General features: G+C 50.6%; 1 protein-coding gene and 1 non-coding gene across 6 annotated transcripts in view; both read left to right on the top strand.

Moving 5' to 3' along the window:
- NAP1L4 (nucleosome assembly protein 1 like 4) overlaps positions 1–19,339 on the top strand; it is a 37,930-nt gene that overhangs the window by 8,853 nt on the left and 9,738 nt on the right. For 4 of the 5 annotated variants that reach the window (XM_036281069.1, XM_036281070.1, XM_036281071.1 and 1 more), the window contains exons 2-10: positions 1,455–1,484; positions 2,287–2,345; positions 3,153–3,252; positions 5,214–5,355; positions 5,584–5,670; positions 7,514–7,645; positions 12,402–12,473; positions 15,894–16,033; positions 17,263–17,408. In XM_036281069.1, coding sequence (XP_036136962.1) covers positions 1,471–1,484; positions 2,287–2,345; positions 3,153–3,252; positions 5,214–5,355; positions 5,584–5,670; positions 7,514–7,645; positions 12,402–12,473; positions 15,894–16,033; positions 17,263–17,408 — 892 coding nt within the window. In that variant the 5' untranslated portion in view covers positions 1,455–1,470. The remainder of the gene's footprint in view (positions 1–1,454; positions 1,485–2,286; positions 2,346–3,152; positions 3,253–5,213; positions 5,356–5,583; positions 5,671–7,513; positions 7,646–12,401; positions 12,474–15,893; positions 16,034–17,262; positions 17,409–19,339) is intronic. The other variant, XM_036281074.1, reaches the window with a different exon arrangement.
- Positions 13,520–13,646, top strand: LOC118643212. The gene has a single exon (XR_004961967.1). It is a non-coding gene; the product is annotated as a small nucleolar RNA SNORA54 (small nucleolar RNA).

The following is a 19,339-nucleotide window of genomic DNA, read 5'->3' as shown; positions in this document are numbered from 1 at the left end:
GGGGACAAACTGCAACTGAAGTACGTGCCCTTAGCGGGAACCGAACCCGGGTCTCTCCAGACCGCAGGCCGACGCTCTAACCGCTGAGCCAAACTGGCCAGGGCAGAAGCTGCTTTTCTAAAAATGGAAGTTTTATTCTTTTGTTTTACCTTAAAGCATTGTGATTACAGGGTTTGGATTGAGCTCGAATACCTGCAGGTGAAACTGACCAGTTATCAACCTGGAACAACCCTTCAGAGAGACTGAAGTGTATTTACTATATCTAAGATTAAGGACCTTTGTCACCAAGCCTTTATTTTATTTTTCGTTTAAGTACTCTACACATTTAGATAGGGTTTTGAAATTTTATTACCAAGTTCTTTTTTTTTTTTTTACTTCCTCCCCCCCCCTTTTTTTTTTTTTTTTATCCTCACCCGAGGACATTTTTCCATTTTTTTTTGTTCAGGTAGAGTGAGAGGGAGAGAGAGGAACAGAGAGAGAGAGAGAAACATCGATGTGAAAGGGACACATCGAGTGGCTGCCACCCGCACAACCGACCAGGGCCGGGGACAAACTGCAACTGAGGTACGCGCCCTTAGCGGGAACCGAACCCGGGTCTCTCAGGACCGCAGGCCGACGCTCTAACCGCTGAGCCAAACCGGCCAGGGCCCAAGTTCTTTTTAAGAAGTAAATGTTCTAGAGCACACCTTTAATATTTATAGGTATAAGTCATTTAATCTGGAGATAAACTTTGATCTGTCTTATAAAAGTGGGATCATGTGGCCCTGGCTAGTGTGGCTCAGCAGTTAGAGTGTCAAGGGTTCAATTCCCGGTCAAGGGCATGTACCTGGGTTGCAGATTCGATCCCTGGCCCTGATCAGGGTCTTGCAGAAGGCAAACAATCAGTGTGTTTCTCCCCCCCCCCCCCCTTTACTTCCCACTCTATCTAAAAAGCAGTCGAAAATATCCTGGGGTGAGGATTAACTACAATAACAAAACAAAAAAAGTGGGACCGTGCAGAGTGTATGAGGTGTCTTTACACAAGCACTGCAGCTTCAGGGTTGGAGTAAGAACACGGAGCAAACAATAACCTTTGAAATCGCCCTTGAGTTAGTGTTTGAAAGACAAGGTGCACACTAGTAAATGCTTTGAATTGCTCTAAAATAACTGACCTAGCATAAAGATCTATTCCTAGTACTAAAACTTACAGAGACAAGGCCAATTAGATTGGTTGTTTTCATTACAAAGTTTGGTCATTTTAGTACCAACAAGATAAATGTTTTATGAGTAAAGTGTGACTCCTGAGTGTAGGGTTGATGAGTTTTGCCAAGAACCCCATTTGAGGTCTCGGACATTTCCATCCCCCCAGTAAGCAGGCCGCATCCCTAGACAGCACTGGTGAAAGATGCATTCGACACGTTTTCGTTTGTGATGTTCGGTGATGTTAATTGTTACACCTCTTCTTTAATTTGCAGGAGATAAGACACTCAGATGGCAGATAGCAGGTAAGCACTGTGGACTCTGTGTGTTGGAGCTGACGTGTCAGCTGCCGAGCAGCAGGCAGCCGCATTTGTGAGCGTTGTCAGAAGCTCTGCTGATGGCTCTTTACACCCCCGTGTGCTGCTTCTGACATGAAATGTGTCCAGATTTTGATACTTCAAACCTTTTGTGGGAAGTGATCCTTTTGCTCTCTGGCTGGAACCTCCCCAGGTGAGGTCCTGTGATTGACTTGACACCATCCTGACATTCCGTACCCTCCTGTGGTCAAGTGGAAGATTCTGTTTTGTGGGTTGTTCAGAAAGTCACATTTGGTTGTGGAAAGCGGTTTACGTGGTTTATTTTTGGTGAGGGAGGTGTGTCCAGGTATCTTTGACAACTTAGACAATGCTTGTGAGGTTTGGTGGTTTTAGAGTGCATGTGGCTAACTTACAGGGCATGTGGGCACTTGGGAAGGTGGCTTTTCTTGAGTCAGCAGCCACCCACACCATGGAGCCTTGTTGATTGGGTATAGTGGGTGTGGTTTGAGAGCAGGGAGAAGATTTTTTGAGGAAGAAGTTGAAGAAATGAAAATTTAGAAGCTTTGGCCAGGGTTGAAAATGAGAACTTTTGGGGGTGGCGTGTGGGCGATGATGGGGTTGTTAGTGGTAGACTTTTAGTAACCAAGGCTCTCATGTGTAACACGTGTCCAAAGTTCCCCTCCAAACCCTTGGCACTGTTGAGGCACCTTTTATCGTGCTAAAGAGGAAGAATACCCGGTGCTATTTGTATTTGAACTTCTTTACAGTAATTTTTTTAACATTGTTCTAGCTTTTCAGATGCGGCGCCTCCAGACTCTGTGGACGCTGCTGAAGATGCACGTGCCACAGGTGAGCCCGCGAGCCTGAGGCTACCGGGGAGTCTGCACGCAGAGCGGGCTCCTGCTCGGCCATTCACGTGGCGAAGGGGCACTCAAGATAAAAACCAGCACTTGTTTAAAAATGTGTATTCTAGCCCTGGCCGGTCTAGCTCAGTGGTTAGAACGTCGGTCCGCGTATTGATGAGTCACGAGTTTAATTCCAGTCAAGGGCACGTCCCTCTACTTACCCTGTCCTTGGCTTCTGGGCCGCACGTGGGACTTGGGGAGTGAAGGCGAGGTGATCAGAAGTGACAGTATCCTTAGTGGGGAGACTGGGGCTCAAACAGCCAAGGTGAGACCCGGAAATCTCTAGGTGCCTGCAGTAGGCTCTGACTGCCCACCCAAGTGAGCGACGTGGACGTAGAGTAACCAGCGCCGTCTAACGTAGGTCTTAGATGTTTTCAGAACACGTTCTTAGCCCGGCCAGGTACTTCAGTGGTTGAACATTGTCCCATGTACCAGGAGGTGTCCCTGGTTCCATTCCCAGTCAGCGCACGTGCCCGGGTCACAGGCTCGTCTCTATTAGGGAGCGTGCAGGAGACGCCCATTGATGATTCGCTCAGTGTTTCTATTTCTCTCCTTTCTTTCTATAAAATCAATTTAAAAAAACACACACAAAAAAAACACAAAAACCTGTTTTTAGCAAAGCCACTGGCTACATTTAGAAGTTAAAGTAGATAAACAAGGCTAAGTAGATACGTGCTGGTGGTTCTGACCCTTGGCTCTTCTGTGGTAAGCATATTTAAAGTTATTTGGCTTTGTTTTTAACTCCTAATAGAGAAACTCTCAGACCAGGTGATGCAGAACCCTCAAGTTCTGGCGGCCTTGCAGGGACGGCTGGACGGTGCCTCTCTCACTCCTTCCAGCTACATCGAGACGTAAGTGTGCCGTGGGTGGGGCCTGGGACAACTTCAAGGCGCAAAGAACTGTTTCCCTTTCCCTTGGAATAGGAATAGTATGTTTTCCATTCAGCGACAGGCCTGCTGAGCCAGGCACGAGGTCGCAACCATGAAGGCTTGCTCGGGTCAGAGCCTGGGGGAGAGACTCGGACCTATAGAAAGAACGCAGCAAGGGAGCTGTCTGATAGGTGAGCCCGTAGTGCCATCCTGTGGCGATTGGAGGCTGAATCGAGTGGCACAGGAAGGAGTTGGCAGGGAACAAGTACATGCCAGGTGAGGGCGGAACTCTTTCTCTTCCTGGTGGCTCTGAGTCAGCTGAGAGCCACTCCCCCTGACTCACCTGGTGGGCCTGCAACAGCAGAAACTGCCTTTGCAGAGCAGGTCTGTGTCCTGGTCGTATTGCCCAGTGGAATGGCTCCTCGGACGCCTCTTCTGGGCCTGGCTGTCTTCCTTCTGCAAGGGAGGGGCTGCTGCTGGGCTTCTGTCGGGCAGTCAGTTGGGCTTGGTCTGAGAGTGTCCCATTCCCTGCATGGTTACCCACGCAGGGCTTGATGTGTTCCAAGGCGCTTAGAATGGGGAGGGGACACTTGGGTCTGCTTTGCCCAAGAGAGAAGGTTCCCCGCGAGACGACTCGTGAGGTGGCTGCAGTGACTGGGTGTCTGTGGGGACGCGGTGTCCATGGGGATCGGGTTAGCTGCAGGAGCAGAGTGCGGGTGGCAGTGCTCTCCAGGGCTCTGGCTGTAGAGACGGGCAGTGGTTAGAACGGTGCGGGGATGGGCACACGGCAGTGCCTGCTGTGGGGAGACAGACCTGGGCCAGTTTGTTTATAGTCCTTTGTTATTTTTACTGTTACGAAGACGAGAAGTTAAAAAATAATTTCAAAAAGCAGTGCAGATCCTAGTGTATGTCACCATTTGGTTAAATTCCTACCCTGCTGCTTCCATGCTGTCCTCCACGACTGTTGGGGTCTGCTAAGGACCCTCGCCCTGGGGTGGCCTGAGCATGATCGCCCGGCACCAGGGGTGTCTGGTGACTCAAGGCTGTCTCTGCACTTAGTAAGCAGTGTGCACAGGCGCTGCCTGTGCTGTGTGTTGTTGGGGGATGGGCAGGGTGTGTACAGTAGAGCCAGTGCCAGCTCCAGGGCTCAGCCCAGGTGGAGGAGGACTCAGGGCTGGGCTGGGCCTGCCCGGTATGGTCATGTGGGTCTGCGAGTGTCTGCGATGAGGCCCGAGAATCTGCTTTGCCTTCTAGATGGTGACCAACAGCTTTAGACGGAACAAGTCATTTTGATGAGTTGAAAATTGTTTTTCCTTCTGATGTATAAAAATAATGCTTACAAACTAAAATACTTTTTAGAATATAGAAGAAAATCAAAAGGCAAAGAAGTTCCTAGTTCTCTGACTAGAAGGAAACAGGCGTGTTCCCCGGGGTTCCCCTTGCTGTCTGTGAGCGCGCCCGTGGCTCCCAGTAGGGCGGGCCTCGTGTCACCTGCTCAGCATGTCACTGTCCAGGTGTTCACGTTCACGGGTGATAAATGCATCGGTGGACACTTCAGCACACAATGCTTGGTTGTTTCCTGAGGATACATTCTCAGAAGTAAAATGACTGGGTCCAAAGAATGTTTCATTGTTCTTGTTGCTCTTAAGACAGACGAGTCCCGTGGAGGGCTGCTCTGTTCGGCCTTCCCAGACCTGGCGTTGTGCGTGCGTGCGTGCGTGCGTGCGTTCGCTGGTTTGGTGAGAAAAAGACAGGGATTCTTTTCATGTCTATTCCTATGAGATGGGACGTTTCTTCCATGTTTGATTATTTTTATTATCTCGTGAATTATCTTCTCAGCTTCTCCCGCACCTTTCCCCCGTTGGGCTGTATCCTTTTCTGCATGGTGTTAGCTCTTTTCCATAGTGTTAGCATGTGGCTGTTTTCTTTCTCGCTCTCTTTAGTTTACCTAAAGCGGTAAAAAGAAGAATCAACGCACTGAAACAGCTTCAGGTGAAGTGCGCTCACATCGAAGCCAAGTTCTACGAGGAGGTGCACGACCTGGAGAGGAAGTACGCGGCGCTGTACCAGCCTCTCTTCGACAAGGTGGGCGCTGCCTGGTGCTGCACCCGCAGGCCTTCCTTGAGGCAGGGCATCCGCATTCACCCAGGGGGCTGTCCCGTGTTACTCTCTAGGCCCCGAGACTCTGAATCGCAGAATAAGTTATGGGCGCCTCCAGTTTCCCAGTCTTTTCGTAGACATTGTTTACTAACTCACGGCCTTAACTGTTGACATTCTGAATGACATGACTAAGAAGGTCTCCCTCTCACTTAGAGAAGGGAGTTTGTCACTGGCGATGCTGAGCCGACGGACGCGGAGTCAGAATGGCACAGTGAGAACGAAGAGGAGGACAGGCTGGCTGTAAGTTGCTTAGAGTGCCCCCTCTGTTCTGTTGTAGTGCTGTTAGCAACGAGAAATGTTTTCAGTGGTTCTAATGATACATATGGCTGCAAAGAAAGGATCTCCTGACAATAAGTAGGTGCTGTTTCACCCTAAGGTTGGGTGTTTAGATTCCTTTATGGCTGAAGACTGAACAGCCGGCAGGCCTGGCATCTGACCGGGTCCCGTCAGTTAATATGATGAACCAGACGAGTCTCCCCGCTCAGTCATTTCTAGCGACTCTGCACAGTGTAAGGGGTATGGTATTGGATGTGCAGATTGTGAAAACACCAGGGAAAGTCAAGCATCCTGTGTCGGTGCTCACCAGCCGGCGGGGGTGTGGCGAAAAGGGAGAACTGGAAACAGCCCTCTGCCCTGCCCGAGGGCCATCGCAAGGATGAGGTGGCCAGAGTGCCTCACCACCTTAGATCAGTGGGTTACAGGTCCATGTAGTGGCATGCCCTGTCCATCACCTGCTCACAGCCTTTTATTGTGACGGGTCCCAATGCAGTGCCACAGACGTCCCAGCATGCTGCACGTTCACTTGGTCAGCCTGTTTGTGTTTGGGAGACAAGAAGCTTCTATCTTGTAAAACTCACTTTTAGGGGTTTTGTTTTAGTTTTTTTAACATTTTAGTTTTGGTAGCTATGTGTTTTTTTGTTTTAATCCTCACCTAAGGATATTTTTTCATTTATCATCAGATAGAGTGGGAGGGAGAAACATCTATGTGAGAAAGACACATCGACTGCTTGCCTCCTGCACAACCCCAAGCAGGGGTGGGGACGAACCGCAACTGCCCTTGACCAGAATTGAACCCGCGACTCATTGGTCTGTGGGTTGATGCTCCAACCACTGAGCCAAACTGGCCAGGGCCATGTGTATTGATCTAAAAACATGCAGAGCCTGGCCTTCTTTAAGCCACGGCTGTGGATCAGCGTAGCTGTGAATCAGATCCTTATTTCTGAGAACAGATCTGCCTCTGCTGACTTATAAAGGCTGTGTGCCCGCTGCCTTGCAAGGTCCCCTGTGACAAAGCACTTTCTTCCTGTGGCCTGTGCAGTGCGGCGCTGCCTTGCCCCTCCCTGGGCCCCGTGTCTCTGTGTTGCCTCCTAGCCTTTCTGGTCACCACCCTAGTTTGTTTTTGTTTGTTTTTATCCTCACCCGAGGACATTTTTCCATTTTTTGTACAGATAGAGTGGGAGAGAGAGAGAGAGAGAGAGAAACATCGATGTGAAAGGGACACATCGAGTGGCTGCCACCCGCACGACCAACCAGGGCTGGGGACAAACTGCAACCAAGGTACGTGCCCTTAGCGGGAACCGAACCCGGGCCTCTCCGGACCGCAGGTGGACGCTCCAACCGCTGAGTCTAACCGGCCAGGGCACCACCCTAGTTTTTGAACAGTGCGTTTGTCCCATGTGACGTTCAGAGCCATCTCCTTGTGCTTGGACATGCAAAGTGCTTGGCAGTTTCTGCTTGCTGGTGCCCTGGAGCTGCTTGTGGCGATGGGTGGTCTTCCCCAGGTGGACCCCTCGTGGAGCCAGCTCTGCATGGCCTTTCCTGGCGGAGCCCGTGGAGACCGCTTTAGTTTCCACCAGCTCACACTGTACCGTGGAGTGACGTCTGGATGCAGTGCCTTGAGTGCTGGGCCCCGAAACAGTTGAAACCGTGTCCTGCTCAGCAGTCTTGGAGATGCAGAGTCAGAGGGCAAGGGTTTGTGGTAGCAGTTGGTGTGGGATTCTGAAATGAATGCGTTCCGCCACTGGCTTGTTTGTTAACGTGCTGCTTTGTGGTAAGTGTTCTCTTCTGCACCTTTGATTTTTAGGGAGATGTGAAAAATAAAGTAGTTATAGCAGAAAAAGAATCCACAGCAGCAGAGGAGCCCAGCCCCAAGGGGATTCCGGAGTTCTGGTTCACCGTCTTCAGAAACGTGGACATGCTGAGCGAGCTAGTCCAGGTGAGCGCGCTCCCAGCAGAGACTCTGGTCTCAGATCGTGAACTGCTCACAGGGGTTCGGTGGTGGTCACTGTGGGTGGGAAGGCACTGTCTGTGACCCCCACTCAGGACTAGTCTTGATCTCACTGGAAGATTTATTCCTGGGGAGCCCCCCCTTACTGCAGTTGTAGTGGGAAGGCCTGCAGCTCTGAGCAGAACTCGGGGTTGCCTCACCTGTGGAAGGGATGTGGTCTCACCCCAGAAAGCCTGTCAGCATCTGCGAGACCCTTTTCTATTTTGTTTTTTTCTTTTTAATCCATGGCTCAGTTTTTTATTTAATTTATTGATTTTAGAGAGGGAGGAAGGCATGGCTGGTGTGGCTTAGTGTTTGAGCGTTGACCCTGCACCAAGAAGTCGCTAGTTCCATTCCCCGTCAGGGCACATGCCCAGCTTGTGGGCCCGATCCCCAGTGGGGGGCATGCAGGAAGCAGCCAATCGATGTTCTCTCTCATCGATCTTTTATCTCTTTCTCCCTCTTCCTTCCTCTCTCTCTAAAATCAATAAAGAAAAAAAAACAGGAAGAATGGGAAGGGGCATTGATTTGTTGTTCCACTTATTAATGCAGTCATTGGTTGCCTCTTGTGTGTGCCCTGACTGGAGATTGAATGTGAAACCTTGGCGCATCCAGACGATGTTCTAACTAGCTGCACTACCCTGCCAGGGCAGCCCTTCTCCATCTTACTGTGATGTGAACAGGTGGGAAGTGGTGAGGGGTGTGAGTGTGTGCGTGTGTGCGCACGCCTATACACATACTTGCTCTAACGTGCTTATTACACTTCTTTGTTGATGGATATTGCTAATGTTCTTTAATCGCTTCTCTTGAGAAAGTCTCTTAAAAAAAAAATTTGGAATAGCCACTCTTTGTTTTTGTCTTGGTCTCTCAGGTTTTCTGTAATGAAATGATGAATTAACTAAAACAAATTTGACTTTTCCTGAACTGAGTCATGGTAGGAGTTTCCAGATACAGAAATAAGCCCTGCTCAAAGCCTCACTGGCTAACTTGTCTGGGTGTCATTGCTCAGAAGTCTGTGGTGACGTTCTCTGCATTGGGGCTTCTTCCCGGCAGGTCAGCACAGTGCTTCTCTTAAGCACAGCTCAGGGCCTACAGTGAGCTGTCTGCACTTGGCGTGAGATTTCACAACGCGTTTCTAGAGGTTTCCAGAAACTCACCATCTCACTGCTTCTGCTGCCTGTCTGGTGCAGTGCTTGCTGCTCCATGGTGCAGTGCTTCTGGTGCAGTGCTTCTCCCCGGTGCAGTGCTGCTCCCCGGTGCAGTGCTGCTCCCCGGTGCAGTGCTTCTGGTGCAGTGCTGCTCCCCGGTGCAGTGCTTCTTCTGGTGCAGTGCTGCTCCTGGTGCAGTGCTGCTCCTGGTGCAGTGCTTCTCCTGGTGCAGTGCTCTCCATGGGCCAGAGCTCAGGAAAGATTGAAGGAGTGTATTTTCTACTTCCTTTTCAAACTGGGCCACATCTAAAATACGTGGCGGGAACATCCTGATTTCCTGTTTGAGCTCCCTTTTCATGGGAAAGTCAGATGGGTTAAGAAACCAGATCATAGGCCACGATCCAGAAATTTATTGGAAAAATTGAATACAATGTGGCAGATTCTCACCCAGACTGCATGTTAGAATCACCTGGGCAACTTTGAAATCTCAGTATCAGCCACAGTGCCTCAGCACCCCTATGTCACTGAGAATCTGAGGTGTTTATAGAAACTCAAAGGATTCTGGTGTGCCCAGGGGTGGAAGGCCCCCACACGGCAGAGCAGATGGACAGACTCAGGTTCATTCATCTCCGACTGCAGTGGCTGTGCCCATCCCAGGGAAAAGTACATCCTGACTTCTCGGATCTGGGTGGGGCCTGAGGAGGTGCATTTTGTTGTTGTTGTTGTTAAATCCTCACTCTAGGATACTTTTCCGGTTATCTTCTGATGGGGAGGAGGGGCGTAGAGAGAGAGAGAAAAAGAAAGAAACACCAATGCTAGAGAGACACATTGATTGGTTGCCTCCTGCACAACCCTGACCAGGGCCAGGGACCGAACCACAACCAAGGTACATGCCCTTGAATGGAGTCGAACCTGAGATTCTGATCCTCGGACCTTCACTCTTACTGCTGAACCAAACCGGCCAGGGCGAGGGGCTGCATTTCTGATTTGCCCCCGGTGATGGCCACGCTGCTGGTGGGGCACACTGTGCATGGTGGCAGACTTGTCTGCATGGGGTTTTTTTGTTTGTTTGTTTTTATGATGGGGCTTTTTGGTGCCAGTAGGTGACTTGCTTGGGTTACCTGGCTCCTGGTGTTAGTTAGTAATCTAGGGGTCTCCGTGTCTGTTTCATCCATGCATTTGCTTGGTTTTGAGGGCAGTAGTATACTCAGACACACTTCAGTGAGGTACCTCTTTTGTTCTCCACAGCACCTCTCTATTAGTGACATGCTTCAGTGTTTGTTTGTTTGTTTGTTTTTTAGTTGAAAGGATTACAGATGTCTCCTTTTCTCCCCATTTACCCCCCTCCTTCCTGCTCCCACCCCCCTCCCGCCTTCCCCAGCCTAATGTCTGTGCACGCTTCAGTGTTTAAGACAGAGTGTCTGGCTGCTTTTTGTCTTAAGGCTACAGAAAGACGTGTTAGCCTTTCCAGATGGCCATCTGGATGGGCAGTGGTGAGATGTCGTTTGCACTGTGACCTGGCAGCAGGGAGTAGTCAGAGGTTCCATTCTGGTCAGTTGTTAGTCCTGGAGACGGGCTTCACTGAGTCCTTGCTTCTCTACTTGGGGTGGCCAGAGTGGACGCCTGCAGGGGAGTTGAGGAGACCTGGGGCAGCTGCTTCAGCTCTCAGCCCTGTGGTGCCCCACTGCTGTGCCTGTGGGCGTTTTGTTCTGAATCTGTCACCTAGGGCTTTGGGGCTTTGGGCTCTTCTGGCCCACCCACATGGAGGTCTTGTCCTTGAGGCATGGGAGGAACACTTTTACTTCGTGGACTTGGGAAAGCCAGCGGGCACTGCTGGGCTGAGGGGAGGGGTGTGACGATCCTGGTGCCATGTTGGGAAACATACAAGTGATGACACTCACCTTGGCATTTAGAACTAGGCACGGGCACCGTCAGAGAGATGCAGTCTTAGAATCAGGTGTTTTCTGGAATTCGGGGTTTGACATCTCAGACTGAGGTAACTTTTTTTTTTCTTCCTTACTGATTTTAGAGAGAGAGGAAGGGAGAGGGAGAGAAAGATAGAAACATCGATGAGCAAGAGCATTGATGGCCGCCTCCTGCATGCCCCCCTTGGGGTTTTAGCCCACAACCTGGGCATGTGCCCTGACCAGGAACTGAACTGGCGACCTCTTGGTGTATAGGTCGACGCTCAACCACTGAACCACACCAGCCGGGCTGAGGTTACTTTTTGTTTAGAGACTTACGTGTGCCTGTGCTGCTGTTTCTTATTTTGTTCTGTAATATTCAAATTTAAAATTGGAAACTTGGTGTTTATCACACTCAATTCTTAGAACTTAGTGGAACCTCAAGGAATCTTTCAGTTCGTTCCCCAGCCTTTAAGGGTAAAGAAGTAGCTGTTTGCCCTGGCCGGTGCGGCTCAGTAGGTTGGAGCATTGTTCTGTATACCAAAGAAAAGGTGGCGGGTTTGGCGGTTTGGTTTCTGGTCAGGGCACATCCCAGGTTGCTGGTTTGATCCCCAGTTGGGGGGCGTGAGAGAGGCAACCTATCGGTGTTTCTTTCTTTCTCACATGGGTTTTTCTCTCTCTCTCCTCCCTTTCCTCCTTCTTTCCTCTCTCTAAAAAAAGTAATAATAATAGCCCTGGCTGGTTTGGCTCAGCGGTTGGAGTGTCGGCCTGCAGTCCAGAGAGACCCGGGTTCGATTCCCGCTAAGGGCACGTACCTCGGTTGCAGTTTGTCCCCGGCCCTGGATGGGTCATGCGGGTGGCAGCCACTCGATGTGTCCCTTTCACGTCGATGTTTCTCTTTCTCTTTTCCTCTCTCTCCCTCCCACTCTATCTGAACAAAAAGTGGAAAAATGTCCTCGGGTGAGGATTAAAAAAAAAAAGTAATAAAAAGCTGTTTTACAGATGAAACACCTCATTTGGATGTGGTCATTGGGTTTAGAGTCTTGTCATTTCTTTTCTGGCGATTTCTCTCTTGGAAAACATTCTTGAATGGCAGGTATTAGTAAACTTCTGAGTTTGCATGACAGTCACTTGCTCTGTTGTTAGAAGCTTTCATACAGTGCCTGCACTGTAGGTCTCCAACATGCCTCATGGGTGTTCTTAACTCCGAGCGATTGGATGCTGTGGGTTTTGGATATTTATTGCCACGTGCCAATGAGGGGGTGGGGCATTGGCCACCGATGTCAGTAGCTGATCCAGGTGTTTCTTGTGGTTCTTTCTCTTCAGAGATGCCCAGGACCAGCTAGTGATGGCATCTCTGTCCCTGTGCACAGTGCAGCTGTGGTGTGAGAGTGGCCAGGCCTCTGGTCCTGGCATTGAAGGCACTGCCCTGGGTGCCTGGCACTGACGGTTACCAGCGATGTGGCGTCTTCTGCCCTCAGACTGGTTGTCAGGGAACAGATTGGGTGGCTTTCTTGGGGTCAGTACTTGATAAGGACAGGACTCCACCAGGGCCCATTGTCCAGCATCCAGGAGTGATGCAACAGTGACTTGGCAAGGACACGTGTGTTGTTCAAAAAGCTCACTAGAGATTTTGTTTCTCTTTGTGTCTAGGAATATGACGAGCCGATCTTGAAACACCTTCAGGACATTAAAGTGAAGTTTTCAGACCCTGGACAACCTATGGTGAGTCCTGATTGTTTGAGCTGCTGGTTGCTGCCAGGGGCATCAAGCCACTGAGGGTAAGGGCTCAGAGCCAGGGCAATAAATCACCACTCATCTTGCCAGGGTGACTTGAGCAAGATGCTGCCCAAGGAGATTAGGACTGCCTGGAAGGTAACTCAGGCCACCTGCTGTGTGTGGCGGCTGGTACAGGATTGGACTTCTTACCTCACCGTGCTGTGCTGTGGTTTCTCAGCTGGTCTGTTCCTCTGCCATCCTTTTTTTTTATTCCTCACCCGAGGACATTCTTCCATTTTTGCTCAGATAGAGTGGGAGGGAGAGAGAAATATCGACGTGAAAGGGACACATTGAGTGGCTGCCACTTGCACGACCAACCAGGGCCGGGGACAAACCGCAACTGAGCACATGCCCTCAGTGGGAACCAAACCCGGGTCTCTCTGGACCGCAGGTCGATGCTCCAACCGATGAGCCAAACTGGCCAGGGCTCTGCCATCCTTTTTTTAAGCACCTCCAAGGTTTTTATAGATCTGGTGTCTATCATATCGGATTGGAAGGATGGTGGGTATGTACTCGAGTATTGCTGGGTGTCCGTTCTAAAAAGTACCTGCAGATTGCCCTGGCCGGGGGCTCGGTTGGATAAAATGTCCCAAAACCAAAAGGTGGTAGATTTGATTCCCGGTCAGGGCACTTACTTAGGTTGCAGGTTCAATCCCCAGTCAGGGTGTGCATGGGAAGCAAACAATTGATGTTTCTCTCTCACATCGATGTCTGTCTCCCTCCCTCTCCCCTCTCCCCGCTTCCACCACCCTTTCTCTCCCCAAAATCAATAAAGATATATCCTCAGTTGAAGGTTTAAAAAAAAGACTGAAAAATGCTTCCCTCCTCTGACTGTCACAAAACCCATCTTCCCCGAATACCTGCTACAGTGTGTTGTTTTAGTGCTTGGGGGAGGGGGGTCTGCCCCTACCACTTAGACCTCAGCCAGCCCTCGCTTTTCTCTGGGGAAATGCTGGGATGGTGGAGGCCCTAGCTGAGCTGGGTGCTCACAGGAGCACTGTTCGTGACCTGTTAATCTGGCTGTGGCTAACGGGTTCCATTCCAGTGCTACAGCAGCTCCAATGACACGTGACTGACTGACTCGCTGGTGGCTCTCAGTTTCAGGTTTTGGAGACAAGCACCTAGGGCTGTGAGTTAGGGATCTTGGTGGGGACCTCGCCTGGGTCTCCTCCCTCCTGGTGGCAGCGCACCAGCCCCAGGCAGGGGATGAGGGCCAGTGTGAATGGGACTCTCCCCCTAGTCCTGCAGGTGACACTGTGGGCTGGGGCTGGGGCACACACCTGTACATGTCCCTTCCCCTTTTCCTGTCTGCTGCGCTCTGGGAGGTGACATTCAGCTGACATTCAGCTGTCCTTCTGCCAGTGAGGTGGCGTTATGAGCCAGAGTGATGCCTGCTCCCAGGCTGAGAGGCCACTCTGGTGGCGGAGGGGACCCCTTCTCCCCTATTGCAGCATCTGGGGGTATCATAGTGCCCTCCTCTTGTCCTCTGTCCAGTAAGTGTTCTCACCTGTGTAGAGACTTTGCCATAGCGCCCCCTGGAGGCTGCCTGTGGCCATGGGACCTCGTCTGCTACGCTGCGTGAATTCTTTCCCATGAGTGAGCGCACTTCTAAGATTCTACGTTTTCCCCTCACACTGCGTTCTCAGTCGGCATTCATCTAGGTTCAGTTTCCGCACTGTAGCAGGTATTCGGGGAAGATGGGTTTGTGACAGTCAGAGGAGGGAAGCATTTTTCAGTCTTTTTTTTTAAACCTTCAACTGATGATATGTTTTTATTGATTTTGGGGAGAGGAAGGGAGACTGACAAACATATGTGAGAGAGAAACATCAGTTGGTTCCCTCTTTTCTTTTTTTTTTTTTTTATCCTCACCCGAGGACATTTTTCCATTTTTTGTTCAGGTAGAGTGGGAGGGAGAGAGAGGAACAGAGAGAGAGAGAGAAACATCGATGTGAAAGGAACACATCGAGTGGCTGCCACCCGCACAACCGACCAGGGCCTGGGACAAACTGCAACCGAGGTACGTGCCCTTAGCGGGAACCGAACCCGAGTCTCTCAGGACCGCAGGCCGACGCTCTAACCGCTGAGCCAAACAGGCCAGGGCGGTTCCCTCTTTTCTTCCTTAGCTGTTGTTGGACACTGTCTGAGGGTCCCCTGGGCCTGCTTTCTTTCTCTCCCGAGCAAACACAAGCCAGCCTCCGTCTTCTAGAAGCAACTCAGCAGCTAGTTTCCCTTAGTCTTGTTCTTTAACAGTTATTATGAGCTATAAAGGCAAAATAAAGCCACTTAGCTCCAGAATGAGAGGGCCAATGTGTTGCCCCACCCACCACGTGCACATTAGCTTTTCCCTCCCTGGGCCCTACTCTGACATGGTAGCAAGTGGAGTGGGAATGTGTGGACACGGCCACACTGCTCTTTCCTTGGCATGTGGGCTCTGCTGGGCAGCACGCGGTTCTCATTACATCTGTTGCTGTCTTATGGTTTATGTAGCATTCCCCTAATGTGCCACCCCCACCACCTCGTGCCCCTCGACCGGGGCCGGGGATCAAACCTGCAACCGGGGCATGTGCCCTTGACCAGGAATCGAACCCACAACCCTTCGGTGCACGGGCCAACGCTCTAACCAATGAGCAACACCGGCCAGGGCAGGTTTTTTACTTTATTGATCTTTGGATATCGCAGGTTGTCCTTCAGAAAGCAGTTCACAGTGTGCGAGTGCGTCTGCTTCCCAGACACTGCAGTGGGCAGGGCGTCTGATTTTATTGTCGTTTACTTTGGTGCTCGCGAGTGTAGCTGTCTTTTGTGTTGGCTGTTTGGTTTTGTTTATGACTACTTTGTGTACTTGTCCGTTTTCCCCGTTATGCTGTTTCTCTTCAGAGTGTAGAGTGCATTGTGACTGAAGGGTGAACTTGTCCTTGGTGTGGTGTGTGCTTCCTCCCCGCCCCCGAGAGGTCTCACCAGTTCACTGCAGAACAAAGAAAGCCATGTTCTGCTTGCATCCAGGAGAAAGGAGGGGAGGGTGGGGCCGACGATGCCCAGTTTCTCCCTCCAGACCTTCCACGCCACCCCCCCCCCCCAGCTTGACCTCCGCTGAAGGAGAGACACACAAACCCGCCCCCACCCTTCCTGCAGACCAGAGGGCAATAGGAACCTCCAGCCTGCCATTTGTGCTTTTAACTTTGTGGCGTGTTTTTTGCAATAAAGGTTTTCTTGTCACATAGCCACACTGTTGCGCTTTTCAGTGTGGTTTCTGCCAGTGGCATCCTGCTTAGGTAGGAGCTGGTTTCCAGTAAGTACTGTGTGGCTTATGATATCCGTCACCAGGTGTTTGTAGATTTAGGTGGTGCTCACCCTGAGTCTTTGTTTCAGTCCTTTGTATTAGAGTTCCACTTCGAACCCAACGACTACTTCACCAACTCAGTCCTGACCAAGACGTACAAGATGAAGTCAGAGCCAGACAAAGCCGACCCCTTTTCCTTCGAAGGGCCTGAGATAGTCGACTGTGACGGGTAAGGAATGCCTTCAACTGCTTCTGCAGCAAGACTAGGAGAGACGATTCTCGAGCTTTATGAGTAAGGTAGGAATTAGGAATGAAGCAGGAAGTCTTTGATCTGCTTCAAAGCCCAGTAGACAAAGATTAAATAGTTTTTCTGTTTGAAAATACGATGGCCGGCGTTGGGAAATGTGGTTACGTGTGAAGGGTTTGGGTCAGTGGCCCAGCTTCCTCGTTTTAATTAGGGGATTGGGTTCCCTAGTCACCATTGGTGAAACTGTGGTCATTACCCTCAGCACAGTGTTGTTGATGAGTGAATGAGTCAACGCACAGCAGCGTTGGTCAGTTGCTTGCTTTGCAAATTGATGGGGCAGTTTAATTGTCCTTTGACTCATGGTCGAGCACTGTGGCTATTCCAGTCTGTAGGTCACCAAGGAATGAATGTAGTTTGAGTTTATTCCTTTTGGTTAGTTTGAGATGGTTTGGGAAACTGTTTCATCTCGAGTTGAAACAGTTATTTGTATTCGCTTGTCCTTGTCAGTCTCCCTGGGTGGGTAATTCAGAACTTAATTAAAATCCTGATAGACTTGCTGGGCTGAGTAATTTCAAGAGGGCTGTTTCCCAGGGAGCCATCATATGAGAAGTAGGCCTGCTTCCCAGGCATTCTCTAGAGCCGACACTGTTCGGATGCTATCAGGTGTTACCTGTTGGCCCAAGGTGATTCAAAGAGTTAGAAAGCATACTGTGCTCGGACCCACCAAGGACTGCTCAGCACTCCTGGAACGGCGGGTGTGTTTTGCACTGGTCGTTAGTGTTGACGCTGGTCACCTGCTTTCTTTCTCCACCTTGTCCCACTCAGTTGCCTTGAGAATTCGGGGGTGTGTGGTAACTTCCAGTGCACTCTGGGGTGTCCAGAGGCAGCAGGTGACAGGCTCTCTTGAGGCGCCTTCGCCTAGCCTTGATTGGAGTTCTTCACTGAAAACACAGTGCAGAGTCTGCGTGGAAGGTTCGGGGAAATAATGCCCTTGCAGTGCAGAAGCCCACACTTGAGTCAGGGTGGTGCAGGCCGCCCGTGTCTCCCTGGCCCGCACGTGCGCTTCGTGGGTGCCGTGCTTGCAGCCAGGGGTTAGCAGACTCCCCGGGCCAGTGCACTTGCCAGGCAGAGCTGGGCTTTTGTTTGCTGTGTGCACTTGTGGTCCGTCTTTCTCCTGAAGTACGTGTCCTTGATGGCTGTCTTGTCCCTAGGTGCACTATTGACTGGAAGAAAGGAAAAAATGTTACAGTCAAAACTATCAAGAAAAAACAGAAACACAAGGGTCGAGGCACCGTCAGAACAATCACCAAGCAAGTCCCCAACGACTCATTTTTCAACTTCTTCAGTCCACTGAAAGGTGAGTGTGTGGGTGTGAGGGGAGCCCGAGAGTGCAGGTGTAGCACGCAGCGTGAGGCAGTTTTGATGAATGAAATGAAGACGTAGCGTGTGCACTGAGATGCCTGCGCCCACCATCCACACCTGGTTTGGAAAGAAGGCCACCCACATGGCCTTGACAGCTGCCGGCAGCAGAGCGGCGCCCATGGATAACATGGGAAGCATTGCTTGCGTGGTTGGCGGCTGCAGAGTGCTTTTGTCTATCATGTCATTCCTGCTTGGGCTATTGTCGGTGTTACTTTAGGTTTTATGTGTTCTTTGGTAGGTTATTTTTGGTTCTGGGAACATAAAAATTTTTTCCATCTAAATGAATGGTAATTGCTTCTTTGCTTTACCCCTTTTGGCTTAAGACAGATTTCATAGGGACTCTGCTTTTGGATTGTGGGGTGACCTGTGCTTATATAAAAGGACTTGTGAACCTCAGAGCTTGGCTGTTAAGGGGACGGAGCTGTTCCAGAGGCTCTGTGCTTCCAGGAAGCTGAGGTGGCACCCTGAGCTCCACTCAGAGAACGCCATGCCTGCTCGGACCTCCGTCCCTGCCCTGTCTGTGCCACGAAGCCCTGCGGGGGGCTCAGCCCTGCAGCCTTCCCTGCGTCTGTGCATGTGCACAGCTGGTCCCTGCCTGCCCTCTGCATGCGGCTTGATGGAACACAGGGGTCGTGCTTTATGTGCACACCCTGTATGTGTTGTGCTGGCAGGTGTGTGCATTTCCGTGCTGAGGGACGTAGAGCAGAAGCGTAGCTGGGAAGTTTCAGTTTTGTGTGTTGTTTCCCTGAGTCATAAAATAAAGATGGAACCTCTGAGTTAGGAGAGGGAGCACCTGGTTATCAGAATACTTACTTGGACGTCTCAATATAATTTTCTAGCCCTGAGAGAATGTGAAGACAGAACAGTTGGTCATGTTAAAATGTAGATATGAGCCCTGACCGGTGTGCTCAATGGTTAGAGCATCGGCCTGCGGTCCGGAGAGACCTGGGTTCGGTTCCCTCTAAGGGCGCGTACCTCGGTTGCAGTTTGTCCCCGGCCCTGGTTGGGTCGTGCGGGTGGCAGCCACTCGATGTGTCCCTTTCACATCCATGTTTCTCTCTCTCTCTCTCCCTCCCACTCTATCTGAACAAAAAAATGGAAAAATGTCCTTGGGTGAGGATAAAAAACAAAAAATGTAGATAAGAGAAAAACATGGGCTCTTTACTTCCCATGGTTAAAACTGGTTTGAGATACGGAGCCGCCAGTCCTCCTGGCACTCCCCGGGCACGCGGAGTCTCCGCTCTAGTCTGAGCCTTTGACTTTGTCGTCGTCTTTTTTTTTGTAATTAATTTATTTTATCCTCGCCCAAGGACATTTTTGCATTTATCTTCAGAAAAAGCTGGAGGGAGAGAGGGAGGTAGAGAGAGAGAGAGAAACATCGATGTGAGAGAGACATCGAGTGGCTGCCACCCACACGACCCCAGCCAGGGCCAGGGACAAACTGCAACTGAGGCGCGTGCCCTTGGAGGGGACTGCACCTGGGCTCTCCGGTCCGCGGGCCGATGCTCCAGCTGCTGAGCCAGACTGGCCGAGGCTGAGCCTTCACCTCCTGACCTTGTCTCAGCCTAGCGCCCCCCTCTGTTCTGCTCCCGCTCACCACTAAGTCCAGTCTTTGGCCATAGTGGATATTTTCTGTGACTTATCTTTGAACCTAGAAGATACAAGTGTGCATTGGTTTGAGGGACAAGAACAGCCATACATTCGGTCCTTTAGTTTTCTCTGTCCCAAGATCCCTTTGGAGCCTCGTGTGTGTGTGTGTGTGTGTGTGTAGCATTTTGGAGGGTATTTGTGTGGATTCACAACACAGAAGCACTTTGATTTGTTGGAAGTTTCCTTAAACTGGATTTGAAATACTTGATAAAATCA

The sequence above is a fragment of the Molossus molossus genome, unplaced genomic scaffold (assembly GCF_014108415.1).
Source record: "Molossus molossus isolate mMolMol1 unplaced genomic scaffold, mMolMol1.p scaffold_m16_p_31, whole genome shotgun sequence".
NCBI lineage: Eukaryota > Metazoa > Chordata > Mammalia > Chiroptera > Molossidae > Molossus > Molossus molossus.
This window is presented reverse-complemented; position numbering and strand designations above follow the sequence as displayed.